Here is a 19,073-nt window from a genome sequence, read left to right on the forward strand (position 1 = left end):
TCTGGCACTGACTTTAGGTATCTGTCCAGCTCTCTTGAAGGCAGCCAGGGGTTTATTGGTAATTCCCCTTATGCTTGGTGGGAGGATGTTGAACAGTCTTGGGCCCCGGACACTTACGGTGTTTTCCCTTAGTGTACCAATGGTGCCCCTACTTTTAATTGGGTGCATTTTGCATCACCTGCACAGTCTTCTACTTTCGTAGGGAGTGATTTCTGTGTGTAGATTCGGGACCATTCCTCCCAGGATTTTCCAAGTGTAGATTATGATACATCTCTCTCTCCTGCATTCCAACGAATACAAGTCAAGTGCTTCCAAGTGTTCCCAGTAGTTAAGGTGCTTGACAGAACTTATATGTGCAGTAAAGGTTCTCTATACACTCTCTAGATCTGCAATTTCACCTGCTTTGAACGGAGATGTTAATGTACAACAGTACTCCAGCCTAGAGAGAACAAGTGATTTGAAAAGAATCATCATTGGCTCATTTTGAACATTCTCATTATCCATCCTATCATTTTCTTTGCACTTGTGATCGTGGCACTGTTGTGATCCTTGAAAGTGAGATCCTCAGACATTACTACTCCCAGGTCCCTTACATTATTTTTCCACTCTATTGTATGGCCAGAGTTTGTAGTATACTCTGTTCTAGTTATTATCCCCTCCAGTTTTCCATAACGGAGTAGTTGGAATTTGTCCTCATTGAACATCATATTGTTTTCCGTTGCCCACTGGAAAGCTTTGTTTATATCTTCTTGGAGGTTAACCATGTCCTCAATAGATGACAGCCTCATGCAGATCCTAGTATCGTCTGCAAATGGTGATAGTGCTGTGGGTTACATCTCTGTCTGTCTGATGCGAGGATGAGGAACAGGATAGGGCGAGTACTGTGCCTTGTGGAACAGAGCTCTTCACTATGGCGGCCTCCGATTTAACTCTGTTGACCACTACTCTTTGTGTTCGTTTGGTTAGGAAGTTGAAGATCCATCTCCCCACTTTGCCAGTTATTCCTTTAGCACGTATTTTGTGCTCTGTTACATACACAATACTCTTAGTGTGTGTCTAGTACCATACTCGGCCTGTTAGTGAATTGATTTTTTATCTTTTCGTTATCCCATCTAATCTTAGATAGTAACCATGGTACCCAAGGTGAATGCGAGTGATCCTGGAAGTGCAAAGAAGAAGCATAAGCATGGAAGTCTTGGTGTTATGAAGAAAATTGAAATCCTAGATAAGCTTGAAAGTGGTGCAATGGATTTCTTCAGCTTGTTACTTTGCAGTAATGTGTCAAGCCATTTTAAATGTAAGCCCATGGTTTTTTACCACTCAAGACTTCTTGTGCTTTGAAAGGTTCAAATAAAACCACCTTGCCAGTTATTTGAAGGTCAAACCAGTCATCTTGGGTGACAGAGGAATTTTTGACTGGATTAAATATCACTTGATTCTCAGTCATGTTTTACCTGTGCAACAAGAACCTTGCATTCCAGGTTCTCTTCACTCTTGATAATTCCTGTACTCGTACAGAAATTTTGGTAGGTGTGCATCCACATGTAAAAGTTGTTTTTACCACCAAATACAGCATTTAGTACAACCATGAAATTAAGACATTTTAAGTATACCTACATAGGAAAAGTGCTGTGGAAATGTGTTGCAGAAATGGGCACTAAGTCTGAGCTTGGAATACCAGATTTTTGGAGTAAATTTAACATTGCATATGCTATCAACTATATCAAAGGTGCATGGAACAAAGTGCTCCAATCAAAATTACATACAGGCTGGCGAAAGTTATGGCCTAGTGTGGCAGATATTTTCACAGGGTTTCCCTCAATTGAGAGCCAGGTGCAGGAAATTGTTCAACTGGTAAGGAGATTGCCAGGTGAGGGCTTTGAAGATGTGAATGAAAGGTTAGAGGGTGAAGAAAAAGACAGAAGTCTAGAGGGAATGTTGGTAGAACTCAGTGCCCAGATACAAGAGATGCAGACAACAGATGGAGATGAGGAAAATGAACATGAGGAAAAAGTTAACATTGAAACTGTTACACGAACAGTTCTGTATTTTTGGTAAAGTTGCAGACTTTTTTTCATTGAAGAGGGCCCTGATAAATCAAGAAGCACTGCTCTGAAACAGGCTGGAGCAGATGATGAGCCTTACCATCAGCTGTATATTGTACTGCAGGGTAAAGTAGACCAGAATTCCCCAGTAATTCCACTACAATCATAGACATCAGTGCAACAACGACAGCCATCCAACAATCCATAACCTTCCATGTCAGCCCAGTAGGGCTACATGATTCCTCTCCACTCCATTTCAAATCAACATACACCAGCAACCAGAATTTAAGGTAATTTTTTTTTTTTTTTTTTTTTTTTTTTAATCATCACATTGGCTGTCTCCCACCAAGGCAGGATGGCCTGAAAAAGAAAAACTTTCATCATTCACTCCATCACTGTCTTGCCAGAGGTGCACTTGCACTACAGTTTTAAAACTGCAATACCTCTCCTTCAGAGATAAATTCTGTATTATTTATTTAACTCTTGTAGATAAATATATTGTATTAACTGTGACACATCACTACATCAACCTTGGGGGAAAAGGGATTCAAGATGAATAACCCTATTTTTCCCATATGTTCTTCAGTTCATTTTACATGATTGTTTTAATACATACCATTTTCAGGAACATAACTACCAGTTAGCCAGACTTGAGTCTTGGAGGTGAAAAGTACAATGCCTGCATTTTAAAGGAGGGGTTTGGGATATTGGCTGTTTGGAGTGACATCTAAGCTGTCATATCTGAACATTTCTGCAAGGATTTTGTGTGAATGACAGTGAAAGTGTTTTTCCTTTTAGGTCAGCCTGCCTTGGTGGGAGACTGCAGATATTTTTTTTTTTATTATCACACCGGCCGATTCCCACCAAGGCAGGGTGGCCCGAAAAAGAAAAACTTTCACCATCATTCACTCCATCACTGTCTTGCCAGAAGGGTGCTTTACACTACAGTTTTTAAACTGCAACATTAACACCCCTCCTTCAGAGTGCAGGCACTGTACTTCCCATCTCCAGGACTCAAGTCCGGCCTGCCGGTTTCCCTGAATCCCTTCATAAATGTTACTTTGCTCACACTCCAACAGCACGTCAAGTATTAAAAACCATTTGTCTCCATTCACTCCTATCAAACACGCTCACGCATGCCTGCTGGAAGTCCAAGCCCCTCGCACACAAAACCTCCTTTACCCCCTCCCTCCAACCCTTCCTAGGCCGACCCCTACCCCGCCTTCCTTCCACTACAGACTGATACACTCTTGAAGTCATTCTGTTTCGCTCCATTCTCTCTACATGTCCGAACCACCTCAACAACCCTTCCTCAGCCCTCTGGACAACAGTTTTGGTAATCCCGCACCTCCTCCTAACTTCCAAACTACGAATTCTCTGCATTATATTCACACCACACATTGCCCTCAGACATGACATCTCCACTGCCTCCAGCCTTCTCCTCGCTGCAACATTCATCACCCACGCTTCACACCCATATAAGAGCGTTGGTAAAACTATACTCTCATACATTCCCCTCTTTGCCTCCAAGGACAAAGTTCTTTGTCTCCACAGACTCCTAAGTGCACCACTCACTCTTTTTCCCTCATCAATTCTATGATTCACCTCATCTTTCATAGACCCATCCGCTGACACGTCCACTCCCAAATATCTGAATACGTTCACCTCCTCCATACTCTCTCCCTCCAATCTGATATTCAATCTTTCATCACCTAATCTTTTTGTTATCCTCATAACCTTACTCTTTCCTGTATTCACCTTTAATTTTCTTCTTTTGCACACCCTACCAAATTCATCCACCAATCTCTGCAACTTCTCTTCAGAATCTCCCAAGAGCACAGTGTCATCAGCAAAGAGCAGCTGTGACAACTCCCACTTTGTGTGTGATTCTTTATCTTTTAACTCCACGCCTCTTGCCAAGACCCTCGCATTTACTTCTCTTACAACCCCATCTATAAATATATTAAACAACCACGGTGACATCACACATCCTTGTCTAAGGCCTACTTTTACTGGGAAAAAATTTCCCTCTTTCCTACATACTCTAACTTGAGCCTCACTATCCTCGTAAAAACTCTTCACTGCTTTCAGTAACCTACCTCCTACACCATACACTTGCAACATCTGCCACATTGCCCCCCTATCCACCCTGTCATACGCCTTTTCCAAATCCATAAATGCCACAAAGACCTCTTTAGCCTTATCTAAATACTGTTCACTTATATGTTTCACTGTAAACACCTGGTCCACACACCCCCTACCTTTCCTAAAGATGTGTTAAAAAAAATAAATGCCGTGTTAACCAGCATTCAAATGTATCTTTAAAATACTTCAGATCCTTAAAACTTAAGAGTACATGTAACATCTCTCTCTGTTAAATATTTCATGGTTATACCATAGTCTATGTTGTAATTTCATTTTAATTTTTTTTTAGCCATTTTTATATGGCTGTAAATTATGGTTATTTAGAATCATGAAGATGCCATTCTTCATCGCTGACCTCTCTTGACATTCTAAAGTTATAATGAGGTACTTCTTTCCTTCAGTCATGCCGGTACAGAAGAACATCCCAAAAGGTCTCTGGAGCCGGTTTTGTCCTTAGCAAGTTTCTTTCCTTGAGTAAAGCTTCTCTGGGTAAGGTTATTATAAAAGTCTTCTTTCATATTGCCCTAGCTTTGAGATAAGTCTGGATTTCACAGTACTGTATATCTAAGCAAGATTGTGTCCCATAGAGATGAATTTTGCAAGTTTAGATCGTGCAAGACGTTCTTGAATAAAAACCCGGGCTCCCTCTTGACTGCAAGACAGCTTCACCTAGCTTGGATCATCTCTGTTGATATCATGTTCTCTGCCCAACATGTATCCTGAAGATTCTTCTCCTTTATGAGAACCTTTACATTCCTTCCTTCGACATCTAGGCAACAGGCCTTCCCTCAGGGAGGTTCCTTGATGCTGGAGAGGGGATCTTGATCTAAGGAATTAGAACTACTTCACTTCCTTGAATCAAGTCTGAATATCTTCCATTCTCCCAGGGGTTGTATGACCTCTCTTGGTTTAGCACTCCTCATGAATCTAGTAATAATAATAATAGGCAACAGGCCTATTGCCTTAATGCCTCTCCTTAGGCATTCTTGTAAGGAATTTTATTTTCAGTTGCTCATTTCCAAATTTAAATGTGATCTCTACTGGAGCACTTCCTTAATTTCCATAGGTATCTAGCTTAGTAGTATTAAACATACTGTTTGGAGCCTCTAAGTTATGAAAGGAAAGACCTTTTTTATAAATGCATAACTTGACCTTCTGGCTTGGGCTATATAGTCCATGTAGCAATTTCATATTGTTTACTTGAATGGATTAAACCTGTTTAGTAACTGTATCTCAAGAAGGTTAAAAGTTTATCATATGTTCTTTGATTGTTGGGAATTCATGTTATTGAGTGGTTCAGAGTTTTATCCAGTATTTGTTTAGTAGAAACTTGGTAACTGTTTGAAGCTGATGGCTCATTCATGTGTTGATGTACGGTAAGTGTTTAGTAGTAGGGTGTGAACCTGTCCATTTTGTCTGAATTGCTCAGATATCACCTGTTAAATGTGTCACTGATAGTGTGATATGTAGCAATGGCTTTTCATAAGTTTTGTAGTTTTAAAAAACTTAAATGTATTATAAGTGGAACATTTATTGTGTTAAAAATTGGATGGCTAGGTATAAATGACATTCACATGTTTACTTGAATTTCTACAGATTGATCATGTAGTTCTCATTTTATACATTAATGTTTGGCGCCACATCGGTGTTAAAATACCAAATTGTGAATAATTTGGAGTGTTTATGTTAAATGGCTAAGTGATTGGATAAAATTATTTAATGAACAGTTCTTCAAGCATGGGATGTGGCTTATTTGATCTAGCTAGTAGTTCAAATTCAAACATTTTTATGCTGTATGTAAGTTTGTTGTATTCTGTGGAGGAATTCGTGTACTGTTAATTGTGAGGAAAAGGCAAGAAACCACTAGAATCAAAATTTAAAATGTAGGTCAAAAGAGATCTTTTTTTCAATGCACCAGCCACATCCCACCAAGGCGGGGTGGCCCAAAAGAAAAAAATGAAAGTTTCTCCATTTAAATTTAGTAATATATGCAGGAGAAGGGGTTACTAGTCCCTTGCTCCCAGCATTGAGTTGCATGCCAAAAGAGATAATATACAGTATTTTGGTTTCAGTCACAGACCCTGTTCAGCAGATCATGAGGCTGAAACATCAAATCTCTCTTATTTGTGTTTAAATTTTTTATATTAAGTGGTTTCTCGCCTTTCAATGATGGGTGTTCCTGACACTTTTACTTAAGCATATATACAATATGTATGTGAAACTTCATCTTTCATATTAAATATTATACAGTGGGACCTCGAGTTTTGAACAGCCCCCATCTTGAACAGTTGTGTAAGTGTATTTTTGTAAGTGCTTTTGTAAGTGTATTTTTGGAGGGTCTGAAACGGACTAATCTAATTTACATTATTCCTTATGGGAACAAATTCATTCGGTATCGGCACTCGAACGGCCTTCTGGAACGAATTCAGTTCGTAACTCGAGGTACCACTGTATTTGTTTTTTCAACATTTTAAGGAAATATAATGTAGATCTTTTACAGTTGGTGATGGACGGTTAGGCCATCCTGAGGAAGCTCCTTATAATGCCATCCATGTAGGAGCAGCAGCCCCTACTCTTCCTCAAGCGCTGGTTGAGCAGCTTGCTCCAGGTGGACGACTTATCATTCCTATTGGCCCCGAGGGAGCAAACCAAAATTTAGAACAGGTGATTCAATGGTTTATACAAGTACTACAAGTTGGATAATTTATTTGAGGTTATTGTAACTTTAAGTGATAGATGACTCGCTAAGCGTTCATAAAATGTTAGCTAATTTCTTGAGTTAATGCTTTAGAAAGATGGGTTTTGAAAGCAGTAACTCTTAAATTTACATTCCTTCAATTTAAATATTGCATTTGCTATGTTTTATGTGACTTTTCTTTTTTTTTAGCAGTTAAGAGAGAGAGAGAAATAGAGAAGGAAAGAGGAGGGGAGGAAGCAAGAAAGAAGGGGAAGGGGAGCCAGAGAGGGGAAGAGGAGGGGGAGATGGAGGGGAAGGAGGGTAGGAGTGGTAGTTATATAGTGAGGGAAGGTAGTAGTGAGTACAGTTATGTGAAGGAGAGTGAGACAGTCTCCTGCAACATTACAATGTTTACAACATTTCATTCAGACATCACCAAGTAATGTTTTACCAAATTGAAAATTGATAATGATGACATCACTTTATGAAGCAACAGTATTATGTACTGTATTTGGAATTTTGGAATTCAAGCCAAATATTTATTAAAGCTGCAAAGAGCAAAAGTACAATTCTGTGACTGGAACAATGCACAAAAAACCCACACATAGGAGAGAGAAGCTTATGATGCTGTCTCAGTCCAACTTAGACCATTTGCAAAGTCAATGTGTGATTTTGTAAATGGTCCAAGTTGGACCGAAACATCGTCATAAACTCTTCTCTCCTACATACGGGTCATTTGTGTATTAGAACTGCATTTGATAGTATATTTCATTACAGCAAAATTCCTGTTAAATAGTTTTTAAGTACCTAGTGTATTTAATATTTAAATTATTGATGGATTTATGAAGGATGAGGTTAATCATAGAATTGATGAGGGAAAAAAGGCGAGTGGTGCGTTGAGGTATTTGTGGAGACAAAAAACGTTATCTATGGAGGCAAAGAAGGGAATGTATGAAAGTATAGTAGTACTAACACTCTTATATGGGTATGAAGCTTGGGTTGTGAATGCAGCAGCGAGGAGGCGGTTGGAGGCAGTGGAGATGTCCTGTCTAAGGGCAATGTGTGGTGTAAATATTGTGCAGAAAATTTGGAGTGTGGAAATTAGGAGAAGGTGTGGAGTTAATAAAAGTATTAGTCAGAGGGCTGAAGAGGGGTTGTTGAGGTGGTTTGGTCATTTAGAGAGAATGGATCAAAGTACAATGACATAGAGAGTGTATAAATCTGTAGGGGAAGGAAGGCGGGGTAGGGGTCGTCCTCGAAAAGGTTGGAGGGAGGGGGTAAAGGAGATTTTGTGGGCGAGGGGCTTGGACTTCCAGCAAGCGTGCATGAGCATGTTAGGAGTGAATGGAGACGAATGGTATTTGGGACCTGATGATATGTTGGAGTGTGAGCAGGGTAATATTTAGTGAAGGGATTCAGGGAAACCGGTTATTTTTATATAGCCGGACTCGAGTCCTGGAAATGGGAAGTACAATGCCTGCACTCTAAAGGAGGGATAATAGCAGTTTGGAGGGATATGTTGTGTATCTTTATAGGTATTTGCTTCTAAGCTGTTGTGTTCTGAGCACCTTTGCAAAAACAGTGATTATGTGTGAGTGAGGTGAAAGTGTTGAATGATGATGAAAGTATTTTCTTTTTGGGGATTTTCTTTCTTTTTTGGGTCACCCTGCCTCGGTGGGAGACGGCCGACTTGTTAAAAAAAAAAAATAATAATAATAATAGTGATTTGTTTACATCTTGTAAAATCTAATGCATGAAATAAAGATAAATTAAATAGCTTTTCTTCATTGAAATATATTTTCTCAGACCAACACCAGAAACTTTGAATCTATGCTGACACTAGCTAGCTATTATTAATATTGAATTTTTATGCATTTGGTCCTGAGCTACCATACTTATTCGTTAATCGGGTCTATATTTATCCTTATTACCTGGTCAAATAATATTGCAGATTGACAAGCTGGAAGATGGTAGCATTAAGCGACAAGTCTTGATGGGTGTCATCTATGTTCCACTCACCGATAAGGATTACCAGTGGCCTGGCAGGTTAGTTCGAAAGTGGATGGCACAGTTAAATGTCCGTAAAGAACTTGAGAAGAAAGAAACAAAAGACGAAGGAGATTAATAAAATTCCAGTTATGCCAGCATTATCAAAATGTTAATTTGTGTGATAACTTGCTTATAGTTACTGGAGTAGAGCTATGCATGTGGTGTCCCATCTTTATTAACAGATTTGTCATACTCTAATAATTTTATTTATTTTGAAGTATAATTAGTTGTTTTAATTAATATTGGTATTTGCTGTGTTTGATTACCTCCAATTGTTATTGTATATTGGTAGTACTGGTAGAAGGATATGCATATGCCAGAGGAGTATTTTTTAACACATGCCATCTCCCATTGAGTAAGGATGACCTGAAAAACAAGGATACTCATTCACCATCATTTGTTAAATAGCTGTCTTCCCAGAAGTGCACAGATATCACAATTCATTGACCTTCCAAACTGCAACATCCCTTCCCCTTCTTCAGAGTGCAGCCATTGTACATACCACCTCCAGGACTCAAGTTTTTCTAACAAGTTTCCCTGAATCCCTTCATAAATGTTCCCTAGCTCACACATTAAGCACAGAAAGCCTTGAAAACCACTCTTCTCTACCTAATCTGATCAGACACATGCCTGCTGGATGCCCAATCCCTGATAACTCAAAACTAGCTTTACCCACCTCCCTCCAAACCTTCTTAGGATGACCCTTATCCATCCTCCTCCAACCTATTTGTATACCCTCTTAGTCATCCTATTCATCTCCATCTTCTCTAAATGCCCAAAACGCCTCAACAATTCCTCCTCAGCTTTGTGAAATATACCTATGGTTATTGTGTCATCTAATTTCTGCATAAGATTCATATCATACCTCACCCTCAAAAATGAGATCTCCACTGCCTCCAGCCTCCTCTTTGCAAAAACTGTTTCAAGCTCATGCCTTACACCCATATAAAAGTGTTCATACCATTATTACATTTCTCTTTTTGGCTTCCATACAAAAAGATCTTCCTCTCAGTAGATGTTTCACTTTTTTTCCCTCATTTGTTTTGTGGTTCACCTTGTCTTTCATAGATCCATATGTTGACATGACCCCTCCCAAAAACTGAATGCATTCACTACCTCTGTACTTCCTTCCTCCAGTCTAATATCCAATGGTCCATTGCCTATAGACTTTTTTATTGATAGTACATGCATGTGGTTACCCTTTTTGAGTTTGTAGGGAAGGGTGGAAAATGATTTCCAGGTAATGATCCTGCCCCTTAGCCAACCTTAGACTGATATGAGTTAGTCTTATCACACCTGTTTTTCAGTCCCCATAATGGAGTCTGCCTCTAATGTCATTGCTCAGTTCATTTCACTTCTTTACTACTCCTGTGCTGAAATTCTTCCTGATATTCCTATAGCTCATTTAGATATAGAGTATACTGCATTTTTAATTACATGTGTAGTCTGTGAGCATTCATTTCATGAATATTATTGTTACACCTTATAGGTTGACTAAAATCTAAAATCTCAAAAAATAAAAAATGGAGTGTAATTAGTTATGTAACCTTTCAGATTTCCCAAAGGGCAAAAAATGCTTAATGCAGAATGTTGTCATATGGCAGGTTTTAAAAAATCTTTCCAAACTCTCTCAAAAAATTATTAGGTTAATTGTACTGTAATTATCATATTGTATCATTTTCTTGTCTTTTAATTGGTGTTCTTAATGGTTCATTCTTGATTCATCATTTATTTTTCTTAATTCTGGACTTCTTTCAACAAATCAATGGCATCCCACCAAGGCAGGATGACCCAAAAAGAAAAAAAAAGTTTCTCTTTTTGACATTAGTAATGTATACAGGAGGAGGAGTTACTAGCCCCTTGCTCCTGGCATTTCAGTTGCCTCCTATGACATGCATGGCTTACAGAGGAAGAATTCTGTTGCACTCTTCCATGGAGATAAAAGGAAATAAACGAGAACAAGAACTAGTAAGAAAATAGAAGAAAACCCAGAGGGGTGCGTATATATATGCTTGTACATGCATGTGTTGTGTGACCTAAGTGTAAGTAGAAGTATCGAGATTTACCTGAAATCTTGCATATTTATGAGACAGAAAAAGACACCAGCAATCCTACCATCATGTAAAACAAATACAGGCTTCTGTTTTACACTTACTTGGCAGGATGGTAGTACCTCCCTGGACTGTTGCCGTCTACTATCTTACTGTGTAAGAATTCTGGACTTATTCTCTATAATATAGTACATATTGCACAAGATTATTACTATTGTATTTTTGTGATTTGTCATAATCCATTGTAATACTGTAGTCAGCTTTGGATGAAATCGCAATTTTCCGAGTCACAGAACAAGCTCTTTTTTTTTTTTTTTTTTGAGTTTTTTTTTTCTCCCACTCTGCGTAGCGCTTTATCAAGTCATGACTTACTATTTCCTTATGTAAAATATCCTATTCCATTCTTTTGCAAACCGAGATAGAGAAATGAAACAAAATATACAAGAATGTAATGAGTACTTCGACCACTGAAATTTTTTGAAAATTATACGATAGATTTAACACTGAAAATGGGACATCCCTAGCATAGCTGTGCTCTTATAACTATAAAATAATAATAACAAAAATTGCAATAGCTTTGCCAAGAAAGTCATTGCTTGCATCCTTCAGACTTATATTAGATGAGTAGTTCATGCAGTATATGGTAATAACATAGGTGTTTAATGCAGATACAGGTTATTTTCTTTACACATTACAAGAGGTAAAAATATTTTAAGCATACACAGATCAGTTGCCTTGCACAGTATGGACTCAGCCTTCCACAGACATAAAACTGCATCATGCTGGTCTTAAGGGAGTATGGTAGGTCCATGACTTGCAGTGCTCTGACTTAGGAAGCTTGCACTTTGGAGCAAAATCATTGCATCTATCCAAACAAAAGTTATTTAAGTAAATAACTTTTATTTTGCCAAATGCATTCATATTTTGTGTGTTCATTTTATGCATGTATAGAATGCTCACATTTAACTGGAGGAGATTGGTCAGGTGATATCTAGAAAGTTGAGGTTAGGCTTTTGCTGGATGCATTGGTATTTTGTTATGAATGTTTATTTTAAGCATGTTTGGAGAAAAGATTAGTTAAGAACTGTAGATTAAATAACATAGCTCATTTTATCTCGCAATTAACATCCACAATTTGTTCAAAATCAGGATATTACACTCAATTATTACAGTATGTATGTATGAATGTAATGAGTGCCGTGGGTGTTTACATTGAATCCAAGGAAACATAGGAACTAAATTAGTTTTATTTTCTTAGACTGAAATTCCTTCAACATTGACAAGAGACCTAAATATTACAGGAACAACCTGGGCAGGTGCCGTGACATCTGCTGGCAGCTTTTTTAAATGCTGATAAGTTAGCAAAATATTATGCAGCTTAAAGTTTATCATTGCAAACATATTTTCATTTGTAATTTTACTGTAAAGCTTGTCTAATGGTGACTGAACGCTCTTTCAGTGGCCCTCACGTAGAACTATGCCATTGAGGCCCAAGTCCCCTCACGTAGTTCTATATCATGAGCTTAGCTCGCTCAGATAGCTGTGAGCAGTAAATGGGTTTGTGCGGTGAGTGTGCATGGTATAAAAATAATCTTGCCCCATTCAGTGCATGATGGAAAAACCAAAACTGACATTGTTTGGTTTAAAATAATAACGGAAGTGTTTTCTCTTACGGTTTTTGTGGTTTTATTGGCTGTTTCTTAGTATCATTTGATAGAATGGAAGACTTGCTATGGAAATAGAGATGATTTTGGTTGGTTTCAGGACCAGAAGTAGCGTGAAATTGGACAGAAATATTAAATTTTTGCCAATTTTCCTGAGGACGAGTAAGGCATCCCCCACACACACTCCGTCTGTTTTCTGGGCTTTTAATAGATGTGATTCATTTATTGGGACACTGTAAAATATTACCAGTCATTCATGGTTATATTTTATTGTAAGAGAAATGGAGTAAATCATCTGTTTTTGTGTGATTATGAATTCAGAATAGAAGGCAAGTATGTTATAGGAAAAGTCTGGAGACATGGTTAATAAACAGATGAAATGTTGTTTTAGTGCCAGGATTGTCTACATTGGACTATTTTCAAATTGGTATGTTTTTGTGTAAAATTGGTCAATTACCCATTTCTGTGCACACTATAGGATAGTCATAATAGTTGAATGGACAGTTTCTTGTGCTTAATAGAACTGAAGGCATACTAGCAAAATGACTTAAGAATTTGGTCAAATGAAATAGGATTCAAAGTGGGCATAATCACCAGTGCATAAATTGTTCCCATACCGCTAACTCTGCACCTGTGTATTTCCATGAGGTTTCCACCAAATTTCGTACTTGTGGTTTCATTATTTTCAAACAAAGATTCACTACCATTTCAGAAATTTTTTTATTTAATTTTATTTTTTTAAGTGGACACTGAGAGCAATATTAATTTCAGAGGTCTGGACAGTGAAAGGGTTAAACTATAAAATTCCACAAGTTTAATTCATTCTTAACCTTCACACTGGTATGTATGAACCTTCTTCTTTCAACAAACTGGCCATTTCACACTGAGGCAGGGTGGCCCAAAAAGCTTCTCTTTTTAACTTTAGTAATGTATACAGGAGAAGGGGTTACTAGCCCCTTGTTCCCGGCATTTTAGTCTGCTCTTGTGACACGCATGGCTTCAGAAGGAAGAATCTGTTCCATTTTCCCATGGAGATAGGAAATGAACAAGAACTAGCAAGAAAATAGAAGAAAACCTAGAGGGGTATGTATGTATATGCTTGTACATGCGTGTGTAGTGTTTACCTAAGTGTAAGTAGAAGTATCAAGACATACCTGAAATCTTTCATGTTTAAGATAGAAAAGAGACCCCAGCATTCCTACCATCATGTAAGACAATTACAGGCTTTCATTTTACACTTACATGGCAGAACAGTAGCACCTCCATGAGTGGTTGCTGTCTACCACTCATACACCTAGGGTGTATAAACCTCTCTTCATTAAATTGTTGACATCACTGTTCTACTTGTAAATTTGAAAGTTCATACATGCTGCTTTGCTTTTCAATTATATGTATGTCCTGTTTAAACAGTTCTTCTTAATTCATGTTGCCAGTGTTACTACAGTATTATTTTTAGATACATAGCTTTCATTAAGGAGGGTCATATGTTTAAAGATTAAAGGCAGTTTTTGCAAGCAAACATATAATTTAATCCTGCATATTTTGAAGCTGTTGTGTAAATAAAGAGATTAAGTGAGATACTTTCAACATGACCAGAATAAAAGATAGAGTAAAGCCATACAACTTTTATCACTCAAAGTGCTTGTAGACAATCGCCAAAATACTAAACTGCCTCTAAATCTATAGAACAGTTGAGTGAATGCTTGTCTCCATTAGTTTTTCATACCTGCCTTTGTATGTGCAGTGTCTTCTGTTAGTTCCTAATTAAATATTCTGAGCCAGCTTAAATTATTTTGAATTCTTATAATTAATAGTTAGCAATGAGCTTAAAAATGTTCCTTTACATTAACCAAGATTGAAAGCTTGGTTAATGTAAAGGAATATTTTAAGAAATATCTCAAAAATCTAAATATTTGGAACTTGATGTTCAATAAATATACAGCAGAGGCAGGTTCGACAAGTTCAAGAAGCAAACTGGCATACACAGTGTGGAAAGGCATGGCGAGGCTGCATGTTCAGACAAACGTGGGGCCGAAGAATTCATTGATGAATTCAAGGAGTATGTAGAGGCTGAAGGAGTCCTTCCCCAACAAGTCTTCAGTTGTGGCGAAACAGGCCTCTTCTGGAAGAAAATGCCAAAGAGGACCTACATCACGCAGGAGGAAAAGGCACTACCAGGACACAACCTATGAAGGATAAGCTAACTCTCTTGTTTTGTGGTAATGCTAGTGGGGATTTCAAAGTGAAGCCTTTACTGGTGTATCACTCTGAAAATCCCTGAGTGTTCAAGAAAAACAATGTCATCAAGAGTAAATTGTGTGTGATGTGGAAGGCTAACAATAATGCATGGGTCATTAGGCAAATTTTCATTGAGTGGGTCAATGAAGTGCTTGGTCCGAGTGTGAAGAAATGCTTCCTGGAAAATCAGTTGCCACTCGAGTGCCTCCTGGTAATGGACAGTGCTCACTCTTCTGCCAGGCTTGGAAGACCAATTGTTGGAGGAGTTTAGTTTCATCACAGTGAAGTTCTTTCCTCCTAATACCACTCCTCTCATCTAGCCCATGGACCAGCAGATCATTTCTAACTTCAAAAATATCTCTACCAAAGCACAGTTTCAAAGGTGCTTTGAAATGACCTCCGGCACTGAATTGACCCTAACAGAGTTCTGGAGGAATCACTTCAATATCCTCAATTGCATAAGCCTTATAGATAAGGCTTGGCAGGGAGTGACTTCCAGGATGATGAACTGCTTGGAGAAAATTGTGGCCAGAATGTGTCCTCCTCGAGAAGGATTTTGAAGGGTTTGAGGCTAACCCTGATGACCCTGTGCCTGTTGTGGAAGCTATTGTGTCTTTGGGGGAAGTCCATGGGGTTGGATGTGAGTGGCCAGGATGTGGAAGAGTTGGTGGAAGACCACAGGGAAGAGCTGGAGAGCTGCAAGACCTTCAGCTGGAACAGCAACAGACCACAGCTGAGGAAATTGCTTCAGAGGAGGAGGAAGAGAGGGGAGAATGTGCAAAGTGGAATGAGTTGCAAAGATTTGTGGAGAGATATCACCCTAACAAAGCTGTTGCAAGCCGTTTGCAACATGTTCAATGACAATGCCTTGTCCCATGTTAGGCAAATCTTAGAGATGCCAGAAACAGACCTCTATAGACAGGCTTTTTGTGCAACAAGGGTCCAGAGACACTCGAGCTGGTCCTAGTGCCAGTAAAAGACAAAGAAAGAAACACCGGATAGGACCTTGATACCTAAATTCCTTATGGACAGGGATTTCCCTTCCAAATAATAACCTCTCCTCCTCCCTCTCCCCTCCTCACCATCTTCCACACGCCAACAAGAGTCTTCAATAAAGGTAAAAGCGATGCTAAATGTTTATTTATCCATTTCATTGGTCATTTATATTTCTCATTGTTTTTTGTATGTAAAACTAGTTATTCTATATAAAATGTATTTTTTGTTAATATTTTTGGATGTCTGGAACGGATTAATTGGATTTACATTATTTCTTATGGGAAATATTGCTTCAGTTTTCGCATGATTCGGTTTTAGTCAGACTTTTTCAAACAGATTAATCATGAAAACTGAGGTTCCATTGTATCAGAATTAGCTTATAAGAGAAATTGGGCTATTAACATCATTAAAGACTTGCTTCAGTTGGAACTAAAACACAGAAGACACTGATTTGTAACTTCCTTTTTGTATGTGTTTCCTACTCCATGTATTGTAGGTGGAAGTACTAATCTGGGAGGATCGTAGGTGTGGCAGGAGTGTACACCGCACCATTTGTCTCATTCCACAGACGGGAGCTGTGAGTCACCTCAGCTGAATCATAATTCCTCGCAGGTGCTGCTCCCTTCTTTAGTTGCCACTTTCAACTGCACCTCCACCAAAGCCACTTACCACAACCGCCTCTGCCTGCACTTCCACAACAGCCACCTACCATTACTGCCTACGCCTGCACTTCCACCACAGCAAAACCTACCAATATGCCTTCACTTGAGCTACACAGTTGCATCTTAAACCGAGTGATTTTCTGCTGTATTTATTATAACTTACTACCAAAACACTTTTCAGTAGTTCAAGTATTTATTTAGATGGAAGTGGTTTTTAATTTGATTGTGAATCAATATTTTTTGTCTACTCATAATTATAAATATGGCTTTCATGGTGTAATACCACATTAGTGCTGACTTTTGAACTTGAAATAAAATACTGTAATACAGATGTGACTAAAATAAAATTAGCAAATGTGATAGATGTCCTTAAATGCTGCACATTTAAATAGTATTATGCTTTGCCACATGAATGTACTTTAACTTGGGAAAAGTTGAATTACCATAGATTTATTCTGGTTAACCTTGTTCTGTATCTCTTGGTGATTGCTCAAGGCTGCTTTGTGTAGTTCCATTTGCAGTCTACTTTCAAGGATATAAGACAGCTGTCTGAGAAGGGTTGGTGGAAGAGTGACTATATGGTAATTTGAATCATAGGTGAAAATATTGGCTTATGCCCACCAGTAGGATCATAAAGTGCTAAGTGTATCATATAATGTTCTTGGTTAACAGTAACCTATGATCAAACAGGTACATCAACAAGATTGTAGAATCCTACTTATTAAAGCAAGTAAATGCATCACTGGAAACCAACTAGGTGGTTACCCTAAGATTTCTATGATATATTTTATTAGTTTTGGCCATTACCAGCAAGGAAATCCATCGAGGATCAGTTATATGCCTCACTTTTTTCATCTTTTGCTAAGATAAGGATTTCTTTTTTGTTCTCAATTGAAGTGCATGAACAAATCCATGTGGTTAGTTTGATAAAGCATTATGCTTTTTCTTTATAAGACTTGGCCCCATAACTTCTAAAAGTCTCATGAGATTGAAATATCAGTAACACAACTTATTTGTAAGTTGGAAACTTCTGTATTGTCAAGATGAACAATAGAAATCATAGAATAATTATTAGTTCATGTGCAGAGAAAATTTTTTAATTTCCACCATGCTACATTTTTCAGTTTGAGTAAATAAATGCAAATGTTGAGTGCCATGAGCATATAATGTTTTTTTCCTCACTTGATACACCATATTCAAAAACTGACTATAATCATAATAATAAATATATACTACAGTGAAATGAACATTAATACTCAGAGGGACTATACAAGTTATGTTTTGTGAGTGAAAGTGTGTCTTTTTGCTATTGAAACAAGGTTTAATCCTTAACTTGGGCAAGTAGGGTAGCTGAGATACCCCTGCAGTGGACAGTTTATCTTTGGGGAAAGTGGCAAAAATATTTTTTTCTTGCATGATTTTAAGTATGTAAACTGAATATGTATAATTATGGAAAAATAAGAAAAAAAATTGTTCTACGGTATGTTAAAGTGTGCAATTTTCAGCCTTGATAAACAGTGTTTTGCATTTTCACATATCTAAATATTTTTATAATTACATACATAAAATACCTGTTAATTATTTGTTTTTGCTCTTTTTTTTCTATCTATCTATCTATATCTATCTATCTATATCTATCTTTCTATCTATCTTTCTATCTTTCTATCTATCTTTCTATCTATCTTTCTATCTATCTTTCTATCTATCTTTCTATCTATCTTTCTATCTATCTTTCTATCTATCTTTCTATCTATCTTTCTATCTATCTTTCTATCTATCTTTCTATCTATCTTATTTACACCATGTATGTATGTTTATCATTTAATGTGTTTCACTGTGTGGCAGAGTATGACACAAATTGGAACTAAAAATATAAAATAGAAAAAACTCGACTCGCTAGTGATGCAGGTACTGGTAGTTTTCCCGACGTGAATCTGATATATTTATATTTATACACATTTCATTTATTTAATTTCTTCATATAAAGTTGTATTTCATATATAGCACCAGTGGTATCATTGTCACTGGTGTATAGAATATTGTTGACAGAAATATTCATGATGGTTGCCATTGATGCCGCTACCAGCAGTCATCCCAAATAATGTTAATTTCCATACATTTCCTTTACATTTTATTTACTTGTACTTTCTTTAGAAGAATATACAGCAATCAGTTGTATACAGAACAACTGCTATCATGTCACTATACATAATTAATTACTGTAATATTTGTACTTGCTCAAAACCGTTCTGAAAGAGATGCCAAGTAAGTGAAGCCTGACGCACCACCTCCATGGCAGTCCTCCTGCAGACCATTCCTTAGTTAAGACTTTATTGTAATGAGTTACATTGAGCTCTAAAGCTCTGCAGTAATTAATTACTGCATGATGCAATGCACAGTGTTTGTGTACGAGTGAAGGAATAATCTTGACATCACTGGTGTACAAGTTGATTAAAGAATCGACAAAATATATACAAATTTATGAACAGTATTATGAATGACTTTGATAATTTGACTTTACCTTTTTTTTTTTTTTTTTACCTCAT

At 37.6% G+C, this 19,073-nt stretch overlaps 1 protein-coding gene across 4 annotated transcripts in view; it reads left to right on the forward strand.

The window, feature by feature from the left end:
- Window positions 1–17,694, forward strand: part of Pcmt (Protein-L-isoaspartate (D-aspartate) O-methyltransferase) — a 32,652-nt gene extending 14,958 nt beyond the window's left edge. For 2 of the 4 annotated variants that reach the window (XM_053797147.2, XM_053797146.2), the window contains exons 6-8: window positions 6,691–6,854; window positions 8,819–8,913; window positions 16,478–17,694. In XM_053797147.2, the coding sequence (XP_053653122.1) occupies window positions 6,691–6,854; window positions 8,819–8,913; window positions 16,478–16,496 (278 nt within the window). In that variant the 3' untranslated portion in view covers window positions 16,497–17,694. Of the gene's footprint in view, window positions 1–6,690; window positions 6,855–8,818; window positions 8,914–16,361 lie in introns of all 4 variants that reach the window. The other 2 variants (XM_053797150.2, XM_053797148.2) reach the window with 2 other exon arrangements.
- The last annotated feature ends 1,379 nt before the right edge of the window (window positions 17,695–19,073 follow it).

This window comes from Cherax quadricarinatus, chromosome 79 (genome assembly GCF_038502225.1).
Source record: "Cherax quadricarinatus isolate ZL_2023a chromosome 79, ASM3850222v1, whole genome shotgun sequence".
NCBI lineage: Eukaryota > Metazoa > Arthropoda > Malacostraca > Decapoda > Parastacidae > Cherax > Cherax quadricarinatus.